We start from the raw sequence: 19586 nt of genomic DNA on the forward strand, positions 1-19586 counted from the left end.
TCGAATACCATGTGGTTTCAGCTCTGTATTATAAATAAAATTTCAATGAATGAGATTGTGGATTCGACTACGAGACGTAGTGTCTGCTATGGGTTTCACCAAGTATCTGAGAGGTATAAATTTCTAGAGATACAGAATTCTCAACAATGTCATTTGACAACAAACCGTTTTATATACAGGGTGTTACAAAAAGGTACGGCCAAACTTTCAGGAAACATTCCTCAACACAAAGAAAGAAAATATGTTATGTGGACATGTGTCCGGAAACGCTTACTTTCCATGTTAGAGCCCATTTTATTACTTCTCTTCAAATCACATTAATCATGGAATGGAAACACACAGCAACAGAACGTACCAGCGTGACTTCAAACACTTTGTTACAGGAAATGTTCAAAATGTCCTCCGTTAGCGAGGATACATGCATCCACCCTCCGTCGCATGGAATCCCTGATGCGCTGATGCAGCCCTGGAGAATGGCGTATTGTATCACAGCCGCCCACAATACGAGCAATTAGAGTCTCTACATTTGGTACCGGGGTTGCGTTGTCAAGAGCTTTCAAATGCCCCCATAAATGAAAGTCAAGAGGGTTGAGGTCAGGAGAGCGTGGAGGCCATGGAATTGGTCCGCATCTACCAATCCATCGGTCACCGAATCTGTTGTTGAGAAGCGTACGAACACTCCGACTGAAATGTGCAGGAGCTCCATCGTGCATGAACCACATGTTGTGTCGTACTTGTAAAGGCACATGTTCTAGCAGTACTGGTAGAGTATCCCGTATGAAATCATTATAACGTGCTCCATTGAGCGTAGGTGGAAGAACATGGGGCCCAATCAAGACATCACCAACAATGCCTGCTCAAACGTTCACAGAAAATCTGTGCTGATGAAGTGATTGCACAATTGCGTGCGGATTCTCGTCAGCCCACACATGTTGATTGTGAAAATTTACAATTTGATCTCATTGGAATGAAGCCTCATCCGTAAAGAGAACATTTGCACTGAAATGAGGATTGACACATTGTTGGATGAACCACTCGCAGAAGTGTACCTGTGGAGGCCAATAAGCTGCTGATAGTGCCTGCACACGCTGTACATGGTACGGAAACAACTGGTTCTCCCGTAGCATTCACCATACAGTGACGTGGTCAACGTTACCTTGTACAGCAGCAACTTCTCTGACGCTGACATTAGGGTTATCGTCAACTTCACGAAGAATTGCCTCGTCCATTGCAGGTGTCCTCGTCGTTCTAGGTCTTCCCCAGTCGCGAGTCATAGGCTGGAATGTTCCGTGCTCCCTAAGACGCCGATCAATTGCTTCGAACGTCTTCCTGTCGGGACACCTTCGTTCTGGAAATCTGTCTCGGTACAAACGTACCCCGCCACGGCTATTGCCCCGTGCTAATCCATACATCAAATGGGCATCTGCCAACTCCGCATTTGTAAACATTGTACTGACTGCAAAACCACGTTCGTGATGAACACTAACCTGTTGATGCTACGTACTGATGTGCTTGATGCTAGTACTGTAGAGCAATGAGTCGCATGTCAACACAAGCACCGAAGTCAACATTACCTTCCTTCAATTGGGCCAACTGGCGGTGAATCGAGGAAGTACAGTACATACTGACGAAACTAAAATGAGCTCTAACATGGAAAGTAAGCGTTTCCGGACACATGTCCACATAACATCTTTTCTTTATTTGTGTGTGAGGAATGTTTCCTGAAAGTTTGGCCGTACCTTTTTGTAACACCCTGTATAAGAGGCGATCAAAAAATTCCTGCAGCGTATATGCAACGTAGAGCGACTCCGATGCTGGTATATAAGCACTAGCATGCAGGCAAGGGATTGTAGTGGCATTTGTGACTTTCCGAAGAGCGTGCTATAAATGCGGAAACGTGAAGTATGGTGACGTCATTACCAAATGAGCCAAAACAGGATCAACGTGCTGTTATTCTTTTCTTGGTTGCCGAAGGACAAGCAGCGGTAGACATCCATCGGAGAGTAAAGAATGAATATGGGGCAATTAAAGCGAAACGTCCAGGAAAACTATGACAAGGGGGGGGGGGTTGCTGCTTCATGATAACGCACGTCCCCATATCGCATACATCGTAACGCAGGAGTTACACTGACTCAAGTGGGAGACACTGGAGCACCCGTCCTATAGTCCTGATCTCTCAGAATGGGATCGTCACATCCTCGGGCCCTTAGAAAAGGCTTCGAAGGATCGACGATTCCTGTCGGACGAGGATGCTCAGCAGACAGTTACGGACTTCTTGAAGCGGCGGGGCACATTGTTTTACCAAACAGGTATCTTCAACATGGTACGCCTGTGGGATGATTGCCTCGGTGCCTACGGCTATTTTGCCTGATTGGCAGACGGAGTCTGGCCTGTATGGCTTCCGAATGGAAACTTTCTGACTGCCGCTTATAATTGCCTCTATTACGTTATAGCTTCTCAGATTTGCCATGGTAAGGATGTGAATATTCTCTGCATAGTACAGCTTTGTCACATTACTCCTGATTGTTCATACCATAATACGGTAGTCATAGACACTGATTGATAGTGGAGATAGCACGCAGACTCAGCGAGTTGAAACTAAACATTTGCCTGACCTTCCAGCTTGAACATAGTGAGTTGCCGTTGCAATTATACTGAGTCTGGAGAAAAATATCTGAGGTTTTAGTCCTGGTAACGTCAAATTATACGTAACCACAGGAAACAGGAACGTGTTTCAGGCGTATCTGTGACGAGGCTCAGTTCACTCTCTGAGGGCTTTTTCAAGCTTCCGATAGGAGATACTGCGCGTCCAAAATATTCAGTTATTTTGTTCATAATTTCCTTCTGCGTGATGCACTGTGTATTCGGATCCATCGAAACACACAACTGTCTTCTATCTATCAAGTACACGTCGTCAACGGCCTATTTCAAATAGATGGGAATACGTCTCTGCATTGTTACGGGAAACCAAACGCGCAACACACGTACAGGTTTGTACATTCCTGAGGTCTGACTTTCCTTCTCAAACTAAGCTAATCTTCCAAGTTTCAACACTTCGTTCTAGTTCCTTCCTTAGTAAAGACTTCATAAATATGGACTAAAGCGACTCCTCCCGTGGTAAGAGGAGGCACTGTACAAATTGAAATTAGCGGTCATAATAATTTCCTTAGCACACAGATTTCAATGTTACGTAAAATCTTGGCTTTATAAGATTTGACAGCACTTGGTCCTGACCAGGAAAGAAAAATAGAAGATAAAGAAAACTTCTGTTTGTAAGAAGCGCTTCTAGATGGCGATGCGTTTACAGCTTTTATTCTCAGGTACTGAACCGGTTGTCGGGTGTGTCTCATGGGTTTGAGCTGTGTCTTTCGTGGTGGTACGAGGCATAGGGCTGCAACATTCCATTTATGGTCCCGCTATTAGCTGGTGTAAATAAATGTGGCTACTGTCGACATCACAATTTTTGATACTAGTTAACAGCACGGGTATTTAGTAATACGTGCGATGGGATTTCCCTTTCTTGTTCATAACTCAGCGAACTGTGAGTTGTCAGACGCTATCTGAGAAGCCGTTTACTTACCTTATTATGACTACTCGTCCTAAACACCTTCTTTTTACTACCTGACAGCGAGTCGATGCTGGGTCTTTCTAAGTGATTCATCAATTTACAACCCGCTCGTCACACAGCTCTCTTGAAAAACCCGTCAGCATTGCAGCAGCCCGCTGCGTAATGTTCAGATTTACCTACACCGTTTCACCTATATATTTGATGTATTTTTGCTGGTCATACACAGAGTCACTCGGAGATACTTACACTGCCTCAACAAACAATCATTTGGGTCAATAACCTGTCACTATTAAGAGCAAGTACGAGCCAGAAGGTGTCAAGAATAATTTCTACGTTTTACTCACGTTGTTGTATTGTATGTGTCGTTGCATATGTCAAAGCAGTCACGTCAAACGTTCATATAGGAAGTCCGCAATGAGAAATCATTACAGCTATGTCTTCCATTTGAATGTCTGCATACAGTGTACGTAGGGAATGAGTAGTTCTAAAAGAGAGTGGCTTAAAAAAGCCATTTTTTATAACCACTGAAATTATACTACATTTAGGCAGGATCATAAAGAATCTCACTTGCGAAGATTCCAAATAATTACTTCGGATTTCATAAGTCAGTCCGGGGAAGATAGTTACTTAAGCGACTATGAGTGCTTCACAGCATGAGTAAGAGATAAATTAAAAAGACAGAAATCTATAGTTAGAAGAACGCTCACTGCATATTACTTTCAGTTACCTTCTGTACTATACTGTACCAGTTCTTTCTTTGTATGGCCAGAATTTCATTGGCCCATGATACTTGAAGCTGACACATCATGAGAAAGTTACTTTCATGGTTTTGCGCACCTGTATATTATTTAGTTTCTGCGATATTATGCCGAATCATGGTACTAAAATATTAATTTTACGTGTTCGAACATGCTTCACTTAAACAGTCGTACAGTGTAAATGGATAACAACGATCTCATGTTTTCAAATCAACAATGTTGACTGTACACACTTGCGCATTAGTATTACAGAAAACTTCTTGGAATACAATAGTTTAGAAAATGCGGCATCGTTGTATTGTGACTTGGAAAATTTTCTTCTCAGAATGCAGAAGGTGAGACACTAACGAGGGACCAGTTCACTATGAGATACATAAAAGAGCGTAATTGAAAAATAAGGGAAGGTATAAGACGTGTGGAAAGACTGACCTTTAAATTCATGAGGAAGCGAGCTGAAGACAATGTTATAGGACAATGTATTCTCTACAGGATAGGCATCAAACGAATTTTCACTATACTGTTACTTACAAAAAAGGATCATAAAATTACTTACTAAAGGGCATTCATTGCTATAAATAAAGTTTATGTATAACGTAACATTTAAACTATCGTGATGTAATGTCGAAACTTGAAACTTTTAGAGTCAGATTCTTCGTGTGTTTTTCGTTATAATGATCTCATTAGCCAAAAACTAGAGATCTGCAAATGAATAAAAAATGGACTTCTTATCCTCGCATAGTAACATAACTTATACAGAGTGGTCAGAAGTAGCCTGGAAAACTTGTAAGGGTGTTGCAGCGTACGTTTTGCTGATAAGTAATTGTTAAGAAAATAATTCGATACGTTGCGCCGTTTCCGTTAGCACTGAAGTTAGCCGATCAGGCCTTTGCGTGCGCAAATTCAAGCGGCCCGCCAGAGACGGTGTCGCCATACGTATTCTTTGTTTGGTTTCCTAAAATCGAACAAGAGAGCTATACAAAAATTATACACAGGACGGGAGCAAGGATCGAACCAGAGCCAAAGGGTGAGCAGACCCGTGCTCTATCATCTACACTATGAGGACAACTGAAACTAATTATATCTGGCGGACCGCTTGAATCTGCGCACACAACAACCTGATTGACTAACTCCAACGCTAATTAATTCGAAAGCGGCACAAAGTATCGAAAGTTTTTCTTAATAATCATTTCTCAGCACAACCTACCATGCAACACCCTTACAAGCTTTTCAGACTGTTTCTGACCTCCTCTATACACCGCCAATTGGAAGTAATTGTTAGTCGAAATAAATATACAACTCCGAAGAACGAGTTTGCTGGACAGTTGATGTAATGCAAAATTAAAGAATGGTATGGTCGGCTGCGTAGGGACATCGCCAGTTATTTGTAAGTGCTTTATACAAGGAGTGTATTCTTACTTAGTCGCTACACGTAAATTGGTAAAGCTATTTCACATGTGCCCAGTTTCTGAAAGAGTGTCTGGTTTAGTGAAGTGTAGCTGAGGCTGTACTTGTAGAGCTGTGCAGCTGAGGGCACTCACCCGAAGCGCCGTGGGGCTCCGCGAGTAGTCCACGGGTTGGCACCGGAAGCTGTAGTCCCACAGCCAGCCACTCATCAGGTGCTGCAACAAAACACAGCCATTACGTACGCCAACATGTCATTCCACAAGGTCTTTGTCAGCTCTGAGTCATGAGGGAACTATCCACTCTGCTCGGGAACAAGCACTTCTTTGTACTCTTTTGTACACCAAGCAGATAAAGTCATCTCAAACATAATTTGAAATAAGGAAGGAAGATTAGTGTCTAACGCCACGTGGAGACGAATTCATTAGAGATAGTGCACAAGCTCGGCTTAGTGAAGGATGGGGTAGGTATTGGGCCGTGCCCCTTCAAAGAACTATACCGGCGTTTGTCTTAAGCGAATTATGGAAATTACGGAAAACCTCAATCTGGAGATCTGAATCGACGTCTTCCAGAAATCGAATCGTGTGAGAAACATAACTGAATAAATCAGGAGTAAGGATATCTAAGAAATTACAAACAATTTTCTAAACAATGCATAAACAAACAGCCCTGGCGGGAGGAAAAAATTGAAAAAAAAGACACTGCAACGCCTACAAAAGTGATGGGTATTAAACAGAAGGCGAGAGTTTCGAGCAAAACAACAATGAGACTATGACAGAATATGCTAAAGAAAGGGTGGTTTTTATTTAAAAAACGAATAAACAAAGTTGTTCATATATACCTTCGAGAAATGTTGGAAGATACAGTGAAAAATCTGGTAGAAGGAACAACTGGAAACAATAAAATACGGAGAAAACAAATCAGAGATTTACGTTGGGTAGACACCACATTTCCTCAATAAAGATGACAGATGGCCCAGTAATTTACAGCAGAGAGAACAATGTAGTGGCATTTAAAGATTCTTTAAGTGCTTGTGCAGTACAAGAAATGAATCAGAAACAGAGATAGATAATAATGGGGTTCGGAAGGAAGGAAAAGTGCTGGGAGATAATGATGTTTGAGTAGAAATAATGAAAACCTTGGGAAAAGTTAAACAAAAATTGCAAAATTACCTAGTAGTAGTAGTAGTAGTAGTAGTAGCTTTCTTCATCCGTAGATCTCTTTTACAGGGATATAGGACATGTAAAAGTATTTACAAATTTAGATCAATTTAAAATAAGCTAATTCGTATACACATATATTTACAGACCTCTAGTTAGAGACAATCATTACATTTACTCCTGGCATACAAAACTTTTTTTTACAAATAACTTATTAAATAATGTATTGCCACAGTGTTCACTCATATCTCACTATCAGTCACTGCACACACTATACACACATTGTTTCATATCACTTCACTCACTACACGCACACACACACACACACACACACACACACACACACACACACACATACTGGTGATCTCTGGGCCATTTTCTGTACTGCAGCTTCCCATTTGCTATCCTGAAAAACTGAGTCAGCATCCCTCCATAATGAGTGAGATGTTGAGCTCAGAAAGAGGAAGAGGTGTTAGTATTGTGCTATGCATAGCTTGGGGGTAAGTATTTCTTGAAAGGAAAAAAGAAAGAAAAAACATAAAGTGAAGGTGTTATGTGGAATGTTGGATATTTTATAATCATTATTATTATTATTTAATTGTATTTCATTTTTTATCAAACCCCTACTCTGTTCTAGCTAAGTAATCCTTCAATGTATAAAATGTATTGCATAACAGGTACTTTTAAGCTGCCTTCTTAAATAAGTGTATTTTGGCAATTTATTTAATCTCTTTTGGTAATTTTTTTTGTACAGTTTTATTCCTTGGTTGAAAATGCTGTTTTGAGTTTTATGTTCATTTTTTTCTTGGTAAATGTAAGTTGAATCTATCTCTTGTTGCATGGTCATGGACAGAGCTGTTTGTGCATGTTATTTTTGATGTCTACTAATGACTGGTAAATGTATTCACATTGAGGAGTTAAAATCCCCAGTGTTCTAAACAGATCTTTACAATGCGCTCGACTAGTATTTTTGATTATTATTCTTATGGCTCTTTTCTGGAGTTTGAAAATTGTGTTCATATTTTGTGCACTTGTTCCCCAAAAAAGAAGTCCATAGCTAAGAATTGAGAGTACATATGAATAATATGTAACTAAAAGACACTGCATGCTACACACTGATGATAGGATTCTAAGGGCATAACATGCTGATGACATTCTGTTTGTAAGTATCTTTGTGTGTTCACACCACTTCAACTGAGAATCACTATTCATTCCTACAAATTTTCCATTTGTTACACAGTCTATAGAGGTGCCATCTACATTTAATTTAACATTGTCATTTTTACTCTTCAAACTGAAGTTCATGGCATCAGTTTTCTTTATGATCAATGACACTTTATTACTTATTGACCAATCATAAACTTCCTTGAGAGTTTCATTTGCTTTCTCGGCAAGGAGTTCTCTTGTTTTCTCAGTGACTATAATATTGCTGTCATCAGCGAAGAGGATTTTTTCACCATGAGTAACACTACTGGGAAAGTCATTGATGTATATGAGGAACAGTATTGGTCCTAATATGCTACCTTGCGGAACCCCTATACTAATGAACGATTCTAGCAGAAAGGAATTCCGGAAAGTGGAACAACGCTGTAGCGACTCTCTTTCGTAAGAAAGGAGACAGGCAAGAAATTTAAAAAAAAACTCTAGACCTATAACACTCCTCTATTCACTAATATTTTTTTGCATCACACATGGAAAAAATTAATTTTAACCAATAAAGGAACAAGTTCATTTCAGAAGTGGTTATAACACAATAGACAACTTAGCAGTTGTTAAAAAAATTATACGACGGAGCAATGAGAACGAATTATCACTTTGTGTATGATTCGCAGATTTTGAGAAAGCTTATGTCTTTGTTTCAAGGGAATATGTCCTACAGAAACAAGCAATTTATTCGATCTCTGTTACGTTATTGAAGAATATGCGTGCATACAAGAATCCTACAGTTTTCAGTAGATTTAATCATGAATGTGTGAAATTCAGAATAGAAAAATTAATTGGGCAAGGACATACCTTATTACAAAAGCTAATATTGGCAGCTGTAGGGGAAACTGAGAAAATAAGAAAACAATTATTTGAATAAAAGTGAATTTTTAATATTCCACGTTTTTAAATCAGGCTAAAAAGTAAAAAATTATTTCTCATAACCCCATGTAGATTCCTAACCCCATACAGATAGTCCTTAAAATTTATGCTTGTGAAATTTTAGTAGCTATGGAAATACTTATAAGATTTAAAACGAAAAACATGTGGTCTCTGCAATAGATAATATCAAAGAGATGAACTACACACATCAGTTAGTAAGTGGTTTAATAATAAGAAGGCGAACTATTGACGCATAAAGTATGTATTGGTTGTGCTCTACGTTTTTCGTTTTAAATTTTACAACTATCTTGATAGCTATTAAAAACTGACAATCACAAACTTTCAGAATTAATTATATGAGGTTAGGGATCTATAAGAGAATAGGAGAAATTATTTTGTACTTTTAAATTCAATTTAAAAACGCGGTATATTAAAAATTCATTTTCAGTTACATAATTACTTTCTGCATTTTAGTCTTGTGTGTGTGAAATTTTTCAGTCGATTTCAGACAGTTTGATGAGCTTACAATAGAGAAATGTAGTAAAATTTGGGTTTATTTCAGCTTCTTTCACCTGACTCAATACATTGCTTCCTCCTAAGTATATCCCTCAGAAATACCACGAAAGTAAAAATTAGATAAATTGAGTCTCACCCTGAGGCTTAACAGCAATTTTCTTCCCGCAAAACATTTGCGACTGGAATAGGAAAGGAGGGGAAATGACAATGGTACACAAAGTATCCTCCAACAGACAAGAAAGCGAATTAATATTGCATTGTCATCAAATTCTGAGCTGCGCTGAAAGTTTCAAGTCTCTAGCTCATTGGGAAAACACAGTACTAAACGTAGTACCCTCCACCACACACCAGAGAAGTAAGTGAGTTAATATTGCATTGTCAGCCATTTCTGAGATACATTTAAAATTTCAGGTCTCAAGCTCATGCGAAGTTAGTTTGAAATAAAGACAAAATTTATACCGAACCGACAGAGAAGAAAGCGATATCCATATCCTGTTGCCCCCCCCCCCCCCCTCTCACTCTCTCTCTCTGTGTTCAGTCATGCCAGTCCTCTCGCGTACTGGCTGGAACGCAATCTGACACAACTCACACAACATGCCGGTCCTGCAGGGCGGCTGAGATGTCACCCTTTACCAACCTTTTACATCTACTCGTATTCTAAAAAGATACAACATATTCAGTTTTGCACATCTAGAGGCACTATACCAATGATAAGTACACCATACAGTGAGGAAATAATAAACAAGGTGTAAAATTCAAAAATTTTAGGTGTCCATATTGATGAGAATTTAAACTGGAAAAAGTACGTTTTAGAACTCCTAAAACATCTTAGTTGAGTCACATTTTCACTTAGAATAATTCCAAATCTTGGGGAGAGAGAAATCAGTAAATTGACAAATTTTGTATATTTTCATTCTATAATGTTCTGGTGCAGCTCACCTTCAAGAAAGAAAGTCTTCATTGCTCAAAACGCGCAGTAAGAATAATATTTGGTGGTCACCCACGATCATTTTACAGACATCTGTTTAAGAAGTTCGGTATTCTGACTACTACTTCACAGTATACGGTATTTGTTCTCTCATGAGGTTTGCTGGCCGGCCGAAGTGGCCGTGCGGTTAAAGGCGCTGCAGTCTGGAACCGCAAGACCGCTACGGTCGCAGGTTCGAATACTGCCTCGGGCATGGATGTTTGTGATGTCCTTAGGTTAGTTAGGTTTAACTAGTTCTAAGTTCTAGGGGACTAATGACCTCAGCAGTTGAGTCCCATAGTGCTCAGAGCCATTTGAACCATTTTGAGGTTTGCTGTAAATAATCCACTGCAGCTCAAAAGGAACAATGATGTACATAATTATAATACCAGAAGGAAAGATGGCATTCATTACTCCACATTAAGGTCGTCTTTAGCACAAAAAGTGATGCACAATGCTGCAACTAAAATTTTTGATCATTTAGCCAGTGACATAAAATGTCTGACAGACAGAAAAGTAAAAATTGAAAATAAGCTGAAAAAGTTTCTCCTTGACAACTCCTTCCATTCAGTAGAAGAATTTCTATTATTGAAATGTGTAAAACGTGGTGGGTAGGAATTACTAACTCACGACTGTATATTTACTTATAATAAAGAAAAAAACTTATAAATGTTCAGATGCAACCATATTTACAAATTAATTTGCTATGTGATTGTAAAATTTATCGTTCTACATCATTACGATTTATCACGCAAATGATGCGTGGAAGACGAAAAGAACTATCTTCCAACCCACACCATCACCGAACAGACCGACGTGAGAGCGAGTTAATATTACGTTGCCATTCAGTTCTGAGCTTTAAAACGAATTGTAAAATTTTTACTGAACAGACAGGCAAGAAAACGACCTTATAAAACCGTGCTAAAAACGCACATTAATCAAGCAAATGTGACTCACATTCATTTTGATAATGACACTGAACTGTTTCCCTCTAGTCCAGTTGTGCTTCAACAACGAACATAATAACATGATTTCGCAATTTTCAAAATAAATTCGAAAATCAATTGCAAAAGGTCTAGAACAATGTATATCGAACACATCGAGAGGAAACAGTAAATTAACAGCGCAATTACAGAACCAGATGAAGAAAAATTAGCCTGGAGTGCTTTTCGTAAACTAGATAGTGTTTTCAAAACTAAACTTCTGATATGGCTGAAAAGTAAACTTTATTGTCAGTGTGTTTTACTTGTATTGACATATAGCACTTGTATATGGATTTAAAGTGCGAAAAGTATTTAAAAAATCGGATTTGCTCAGAGAGCAATAGAGAGATGCATGTGGGGAATTACTAAGTGACACAGGAAATAAACAAATCCATCAGGGAACGGACTGGAGTGAAGGACTTAACCACCGGACAGAAAAGCGACTGAATCGCTCAGCAGAGGAGAGGCTACTGGACATGAAGAGGTACAAATCTTCAGACATAAAAATAATTTCGGGCATACCCTAAGAGAATGCTGTAGGACCATAACTTTTTACAAATATACGGGGTGAATCAGCTAAAACTTTCACCGCAGGTACTGGGGAAATGGAAAGTGCTATTGATGTGCGGTTTTCACTGAACGGACCGCTGGTCAGGTGTTCGTATTGTTAGCCAATCAACAGATTGTAATAATACTTATAAAGCGTATTTTTTGTGCAAACATACATTTTTTAAAATGGAACAATGCATGTTGACATTAACAGACTAAAAGTAGGATAAATTATAATGCCAGTGGTGTTTGCTGCACTATTCTAGTGCAAGTCGTTTACGAGACATCGTCATTTTGAAGAGTTTCCACACCGACACTTGTTTGTACTATTCAATCTGCGTCGTTGCTAGGTACGTTGTTGTTATGTTTGCTTACAGTGTGCTTGTGTGTTCCTTGAGTACGTCGCCACCTGCTAGTCGGTGTGTGACAGTCCAAGCAGCAGGTCGTGAGTGGACGATGGAATTTACCAATGCAGAAAAAGCTGACATGCTCGTGGTGTATGAGAGTGTAAGAAGAATGCAGTTCGTTCTTGTACTGTATATGCGGCAAGATATACCAGTAAACATCAGCCATATCGGCAATTATTTATCAACCTCTTCAACCAGTTCCGTGAAAGTGATAGTGTAACACCTACACAACGTAACAGAAGGAAACAAGTAACGACAGAAGAGTAAGAAATTAATGCTCTTACTGCTGTTGCAGTTGATTCACACGTTAGCTCCAGCGCAATAGCACCAAGAAATGGCATGAGTCAGGCAAGGGTCCTATGTGCTCCTTCGACATAGGTTCCATCCCTGTCACATCTCTCTTCATCAAGAGCTGCATAGAAACGATTATGAGTATCATGTTAACTTCTGTACAAGGAAATTAAGACAGATGTATTATGTACTCCAGGTGTATCATGTATGTTGCTGAGTGATGAAGCCACATTTATCAATCATGGTTCAAAAATGGTTCAAATGGCTCTGAGCACTATGGGACTTAACTTCTAAGGTCATCAGTCCCCTAGAACTTTGAACTACTTAAACCTAACTAACCTAAGGACATCACACACATCCATGCCCGAGGCAGGATTCGAACCTGCGACCGTAGCGGTCGCGCGGCTCCAGACTGTAGCGCCTAGAACCGCTCGGCCACCAGAGTGGCATCAATCATGGCCAGGTAAACCAGCGAAACATGCAGTATTGTTCTGTAGACAATCCTCGTTGGCCTCGTCAAGTGGAACGTCAGCATCCACGGAGTGTAAACGTGTGGCGTGGCAGCATCCCAACAGACCATCTTCCATGGATGCTAGAAGACGTTCCTCTGCAGACTAGGAGGAACCTGTGGTACCAACATGATGGCTGTCCAGCCCATAGTGCACGAAATACTATAGTGTGTCTTCACGAATTGTTTCCAAATCGTTGGATTGGACGCAGAGGACCTGTACCTTTGGCGCGCCCGTTCCCTATATTTGACGCCTGTAGACCTTTTTCTGTGGAGAAAGCTGAAAGACGCTGTCTACAAGGACATACCAACTATACACATGATATGCAACGACGTATTACTGCAACCTGCTTGGACATCTCCGCTGATAAGCTAGCACGTGTGTAGTAATCGTTCCATACTGGTGGTCATTTTGAACATAAACTCCTTACTGGTCAGAATACACATAACGAGTGTATACACTTGCGTTGTTCTTTAGTGTGTGCTACCACAGGTATTCTGTGGGAACTTTTCAAAATACGGTATCTCGTAGACGACTCGTACTAGAATCCTGCAACAAACATCACTGACATTCCAGTTTATCCTATTTTTAATTTGTTTATGTCAACAGCCATTGTTCCATTTAAAAAGTGTACGTTTGGACAAAAATACACATTCTAAGTATTATTACAATCTATTGATTGTCTAGCCCCTGACTAGCAATCCATTCTGTGAGAACCGTACATCAGTAGCATATTCGATTTCTCCAATATTTGCGGTACAAGTTTTAGGTGATTCACCCTGTATATATTAGAGACTTAGGGGATAACGCCGGCAGCTCCATGACGCTTTTCGCGGATAATGTTATTATATACAGAAAAGTTGCAACACTAGAAAATTATACCGAAATACAGGAAGACCTGCAAAAGATACAGAGATTGGCAATTGATCCTCAAGATAAAGAAATAAATGTGGCATATTGCACATAAATAGGCAGGACGACCAATTATTGTATGTTTACACTATTGCAGAAAAATCACTGGAAGCATTTACATACATAAAAAATGTAGGCTTATTGTAAGGAGCTATTTAAAATGGAATCACCACATAAAAACTGTCGCAGGTAATACAGATGCCAGACAGATTCGTACGAAGAATACTCAGGCAGTGTAGTCGACCCACAAAGGAGGTAGCTTACAAAACGCTCGTTCGGCCAGTGCTTGAACACTGTTCGTCGGTCTGGATCCGTACCAGATATAACTGATAGAGGAAATAGAGAAGATCCACAGAAGACCAGCGCGGTTCGTTACGGGTTCATTTAGTAAGCACAAAAACGTCACGGGGATGCTCAGACAACTACAGTATGCATACGCTGCAAGAGAGGCGTTCTGTGTCATGCTGTACTTTACAGTTAAAATTCTGAGAGGGTACGGCCCTGCAAGAGTTAACCAATATATTGCTTTCTCCTACTTATCTTGAGAAAAGATCATGAACATAAAATTAGAGTGATTCGAGCTAGCATGGAGGCTTAGCGACAATCGTTCTTCGCAGTGAACCATCCGTGACTGGAACAGGAAGTGGGGAATGACAGTGGCACACAAAATATCCTCAGCCACACTCTGTAAGGTGTCTTGCGGAGTATAGATGTAGATGTAATTATGGTACTAGTGAAAATGAAACGGAAGTTGGCAGTATATATAGACAAGCGAGTGTATGGTGAATGGACCAAGGATGTTCTGTGCTGGATTCGCAGAGATAAAAAAAGACCAAGAAGTGATCTAACAGAATGGGTGGGTTTGTTAAAGTCTAGGGGAGGCCTCCATTCAGCAGTGAAATCTTAAACGGCTGATAATGATGGGCCGGCCGCTGTGGCCGAGCAGTTCTAGGCGCTTCAGTCTGGAACCACGTGGCTGATACGGCCGCAGGTTCGAATCCTGCCTCGGGCATAGATGTGTGTGATGTCCTTAGGTTAATTGGGTTTACGTAGTTCTAAGTCTAGGGGACTGATGACCTCAGATGTTAAGTCCCATAGTGCTTAGAGCCATTTGAACTATTTTGATAATGATGGTGGTGGGAGAAGGGGCACTTGCCCGCTCCTGGAATCTCGGCACAGCCTTTTTATTCATTACAGTAATCTCTCCAATTTCTAACAATGATTGTATGCGACTTCTCTAAACCACGGGTTAAACATTCCAATCGTGATGAGAAATACTGCATCTTTATCAATCACTATGTATCTTGGGTTTTCTTATTTGTCACTCTATTCACGGGAAATAATGCCGATTCCTTGGTGCGGTTGCGTTTTCGGCGCTGATCTCCAGTCTGGATGGATAGGAACATCTACACAACAACCCTGAAATAAAATATTCAGTCTTATTCTGACACTTCCTTGATCAGCCCTCATCGAGCAGCAGAAAGGAGCCGGCCTAAAGCCGAGAAGCACTGATTCCGACGCCATTTCCCAATACATAAAAATCGCAGCAAGATACATGCGAACCATCCATCCTCGATTCCCATGAGGATGCCCCCTCCCATTGAGAATCACATTAGTAGTTTACCATTTGTCTGTGGAAACAGAAAACCCATGATGGCTTGCTGATTCTGCATCCACTTCTAGACGAAAAGCTGATGTAGTACTCTCGGAAGAACACATACATGCTACACTGAAGTGCCAATGACTAACGTCCGAAATAGTGCTGGCAGGGAATTGACACCATGAATTCTGCAGGGCTGTCCATAAATCCATAAGAGTAGGAGGGGGTGGAGATCTCTTCTGAACAGCACGTTGCAAGTCATCCCAGATATGCTCAATAATGTTCACGTCTGGGGAGTCTGGTGGCCAGCGGAAGTGTTTAAACTCAGAGGAGTGTTCCTGGAGCCACTCTGTAGCAATTCTGGACGTGTGGGGTGTCGCATTCTCCTGCTCGAATTGGCGAAGTCTGTCGGAATGCATAATGGGCATGAATGAATGCAGGTGATCAGACAGGGTGCTTTCTCACGTGTCACCAGTCAGAGTCATATCTAGACGTATTAAGGATCACATATACTCGAACTGCACACGCCCCAAACCATTACAGAGCCTCCACCAGCTTGAACAGTCCCCTGCCGACATGCAGGGTCCATGGATTCATGAGGTTGTCTTCATACCCGTACACGTCCATCCGCTCGATAGAGTTTGAAACAAGACTCGTCAGACCAGGCAACATGTTGCCAGTCGTCAACAGCCCAATGTGGATGTGGACGGGACCAGGCGATGCGTAAATCTATGTGTCGTGCAGTCACCAAGGGTGCAGCCTTCAACGGCACGCGGGTGGGCCTTTGGCTCCGAAAGCCCATATCGATGAAGTGTCGTTGAATGGTGCGCACGCTGACACTTGTTGACGGCCCAGCATGAATTCTGCAGCTATTTACGCAAGGAAATTTGGAAATTTGTGGTAAGGTCTTATGGGACCAAACTGCTGAGGTTATCGGTTCCTAAGCTTACACACTACTAAATCTAACTTAAACTAACTTATGTTAAGTACGACACACACAACCATGCCCGAGGGAGGACTCGAATCTCCGACGGGGGAGCCGCGCGGACCGTGACAAGACGGCTGAGACCGCGCGGCTACCCCTCGCGGCAATTTGCGGAAGGGCTACATTTTTGTCACGTTGAACGGTTCTCTACAGCGGTCGTTGGTCCCGTTCTTGCAGGATCCTTTTCCGCCTGCAACAATGTTGGAGATTTGATGTTTTACCGGATTCCTGATATTTACGGTATACACGTGAAATGAGAGTACGGGAAACTCCCCACTTCATCGCTACGTCGGAGATGCCTTGTCCCATCGCTCGTGCGCCGACTATAACACCATGTTCAAACTCACTTAAATCTTGATAACGTCCCATTGTAGCATAAGTAACCGATCTAACAACTGCACCAGACTCTTATTGTCTCATATTCTACCCGTTTAAATATTTCTGTATTTGAATACACATGCCTATACCAGTTTCTTTGGAGCTTTAGTGTGTATTGCAGGTGATTTACATCTACATTTATTCCAAAAAGCGGTAGCCGAAGAAAGAAATTACAATTTTCTGATCTAGAAGAGAGGGAGGAAAAAGTACGAAATTTCAAGGTCGAAAAAGTATGCTTTTAGGGGCTGGGGGTTACTCAAGGTCTATTGGTAGAACACAGCGCTAAATGCAGTCATAGAGTTACGAATCCTGCTTTCCAGTTGCAGTGCTACGCAACAATGTAACAAACTGGGGAGACGAGTAATGCCTTGTTTTAGTCTTTGTTTTCCTTAAATTACATTGATTGACAAAAAAAGTGTTGCACCTAGAGGGGGAGGAGGAAACGAAATCAAACTGCACGGGTTGAGAAGGTATGTGATGTTATTTCAGCGATCACAATATCGAGACAAATTTACAAGGAAATTTGCAGTATGAGACCACTTATCAGTATGACGTTGCAGCCCCTCTGTCCTGTATGCAGCACTGATTCAGTTGGGAAGGGTGTCATACAGTCGCTGTACCTTCTGCTGTGGCAAGTTAGTCGACAGCTGTCGTAACTCGTCCTTGATATCCGGGGATGGTTTTGACGTCAGAACTAGTCACACTCATCTTATATCGTGGATAGGTCGACAGGGGATCTCAAGTTGATTCCGTATTTTTAGATTTCCGGAAAGCTTTTGACACCGTTCCTCACAAGCGACTTCTAATCAAGCTGCGGGCCTATGGGGTATCGTCTCAGTTGTGCGACTGGATTCGTGATTTCCTGTCACGAAGGTCGCAGTTCGTAGTAATAGACGGCAAATCATCGATTAAAACTTAAGTGATATCAGATGTTCCCCAGGGAAGCGTCCTGGGACCTCTGCTGTTCCTGATCCATATAAAAGACCTGGGTGACAATCTGAGCAGTTCTCTTAGGTTTGTCGCAAATGATGCTGTAATTTACAGTCTAGTAAGGTCATCCGAAGACCAGTATCAGTTGCAAAGCGATTTAGAAAAGATTGTTGTATGGTGTGGCAGGTGGCAGTTGACGCTAAATAACGAAAAGTGTGAGGTGATCCACATTAGTTCCAAAAGAAATCCGTTTGAATTCGATTACTCGATAAATAGTACAATTCTCAAGGCTGTCAATTCAACTAAGTACCTGGGTGTTAAAATTACGAACAACTTCAGTTGGAAAGACCACATAGATAATATTGTGGGGAAGGCGAGCCAAAGGTTGCGTTTCATTGGCAGGACACTTAGAAGCTGCAACAAGTCCACTAAAGAGACAGCTTACACTACACTCGTTCGTCTTCTGTTAGAATATTGCTGCGTGGTGTGGGGTCCTTACCAGGTGGGATTGCCGGCCGCAGTGGCCGTGCGGTTCTAGGCGCTACAGTCTGGAGCCGAGCGACCGCTACGATCGCAGTTCGAATCCTGCCTCGGGCATGGATGTGTGTGATGTCCTTAGGTTAGTTAGGTTTAATTAGTTCTAGGTTCTAGGCGACTGATGACCTGAGAAGTTAAGTCGCATAGTGCTCAGAGCCATTTGAACCATTTTTTAAACCAGGTGGGATTGACGGAGGACATCGAAATGGTGCAAAAAAGGGCATCTCGTTTTGTATTATCACGTAATAGGGGAGAGAGTGTGGCAGATATGATACGCGAGTTGGGATGGAAGTCACTAAAGCAAAGACGTTTTTCGTCGCGGCGAGATCTATTTACGAAATTTCAGTCACCAACTTTCTGTTCCGAATGCGAAAATATTTTGTTGAGCCCAACCTACATAGGTAGGAACGATCATCAAAATAAAATGAGAGAAATCAGAGCTCGAACAGAAAGGTCTAGGTGTTCGTTTTTCCCGCGCGCTGTTCGGGAGTGGAATGGTGGAGAGATAGTATGATTGTGGTTCGATGAACCCTTTGCCAAGCACTTAAATGTGAATTGCAGAGTAATCATGTAGATGTAGATGTAGATGTAGATAGGTTTGCGGATCTTGCTGGCGATGGCAGTACCTTATCATCACGAAGATATTTTACAGAGAAGTGTCTTATATGGACGAGAATTGTCCTGCTGAAAAGTAGCGCCGCGACACTGTCGCCAGAGAAGTAGCGCATGAAGATGCAGGATGTCCGTGACGTACCGCTGTGCCGTGAGAATTCTCTCAGACAGTAACAGCCGAGACCTGAAGTCGTACCCGATGATTCCCCACAGCATAACGCCAGGAGTAACGCCGCTGTGTCTTCCCAAAGCATTGGAAGAATGGCATCTCTCCCCACGTCGCTGACATACTCAACGACGACGCTTATCCAAATAGTGCATAACCGTGATTCGTCACGGAACACAATGGGACGCCATTCACCAGCAGTATATGCATCTTGGTCACGGGACGACTCCAAATGCAGTCGTCTACGTTGTGGTATTAACGGTAGCCCACGA

General features: G+C 41.4%; 1 protein-coding gene across 2 annotated transcripts in view; it reads right to left on the reverse strand.

Moving 5' to 3' along the window:
* LOC124721423 (elongation of very long chain fatty acids protein AAEL008004-like) overlaps positions 1-19586 on the reverse strand; it is a 350642-nt gene that overhangs the window by 52005 nt on the left and 279051 nt on the right. For both annotated transcript variants that reach the window (XM_047246397.1, XM_047246398.1), the window contains exon 5: positions 5865-5945. In XM_047246397.1, coding sequence (XP_047102353.1) covers positions 5865-5945 — 81 coding nt within the window. The remainder of the gene's footprint in view (positions 1-5864; positions 5946-19586) is intronic.

Source organism: Schistocerca piceifrons, chromosome X, assembly GCF_021461385.2.
Source record: "Schistocerca piceifrons isolate TAMUIC-IGC-003096 chromosome X, iqSchPice1.1, whole genome shotgun sequence".
NCBI lineage: Eukaryota > Metazoa > Arthropoda > Insecta > Orthoptera > Acrididae > Schistocerca > Schistocerca piceifrons.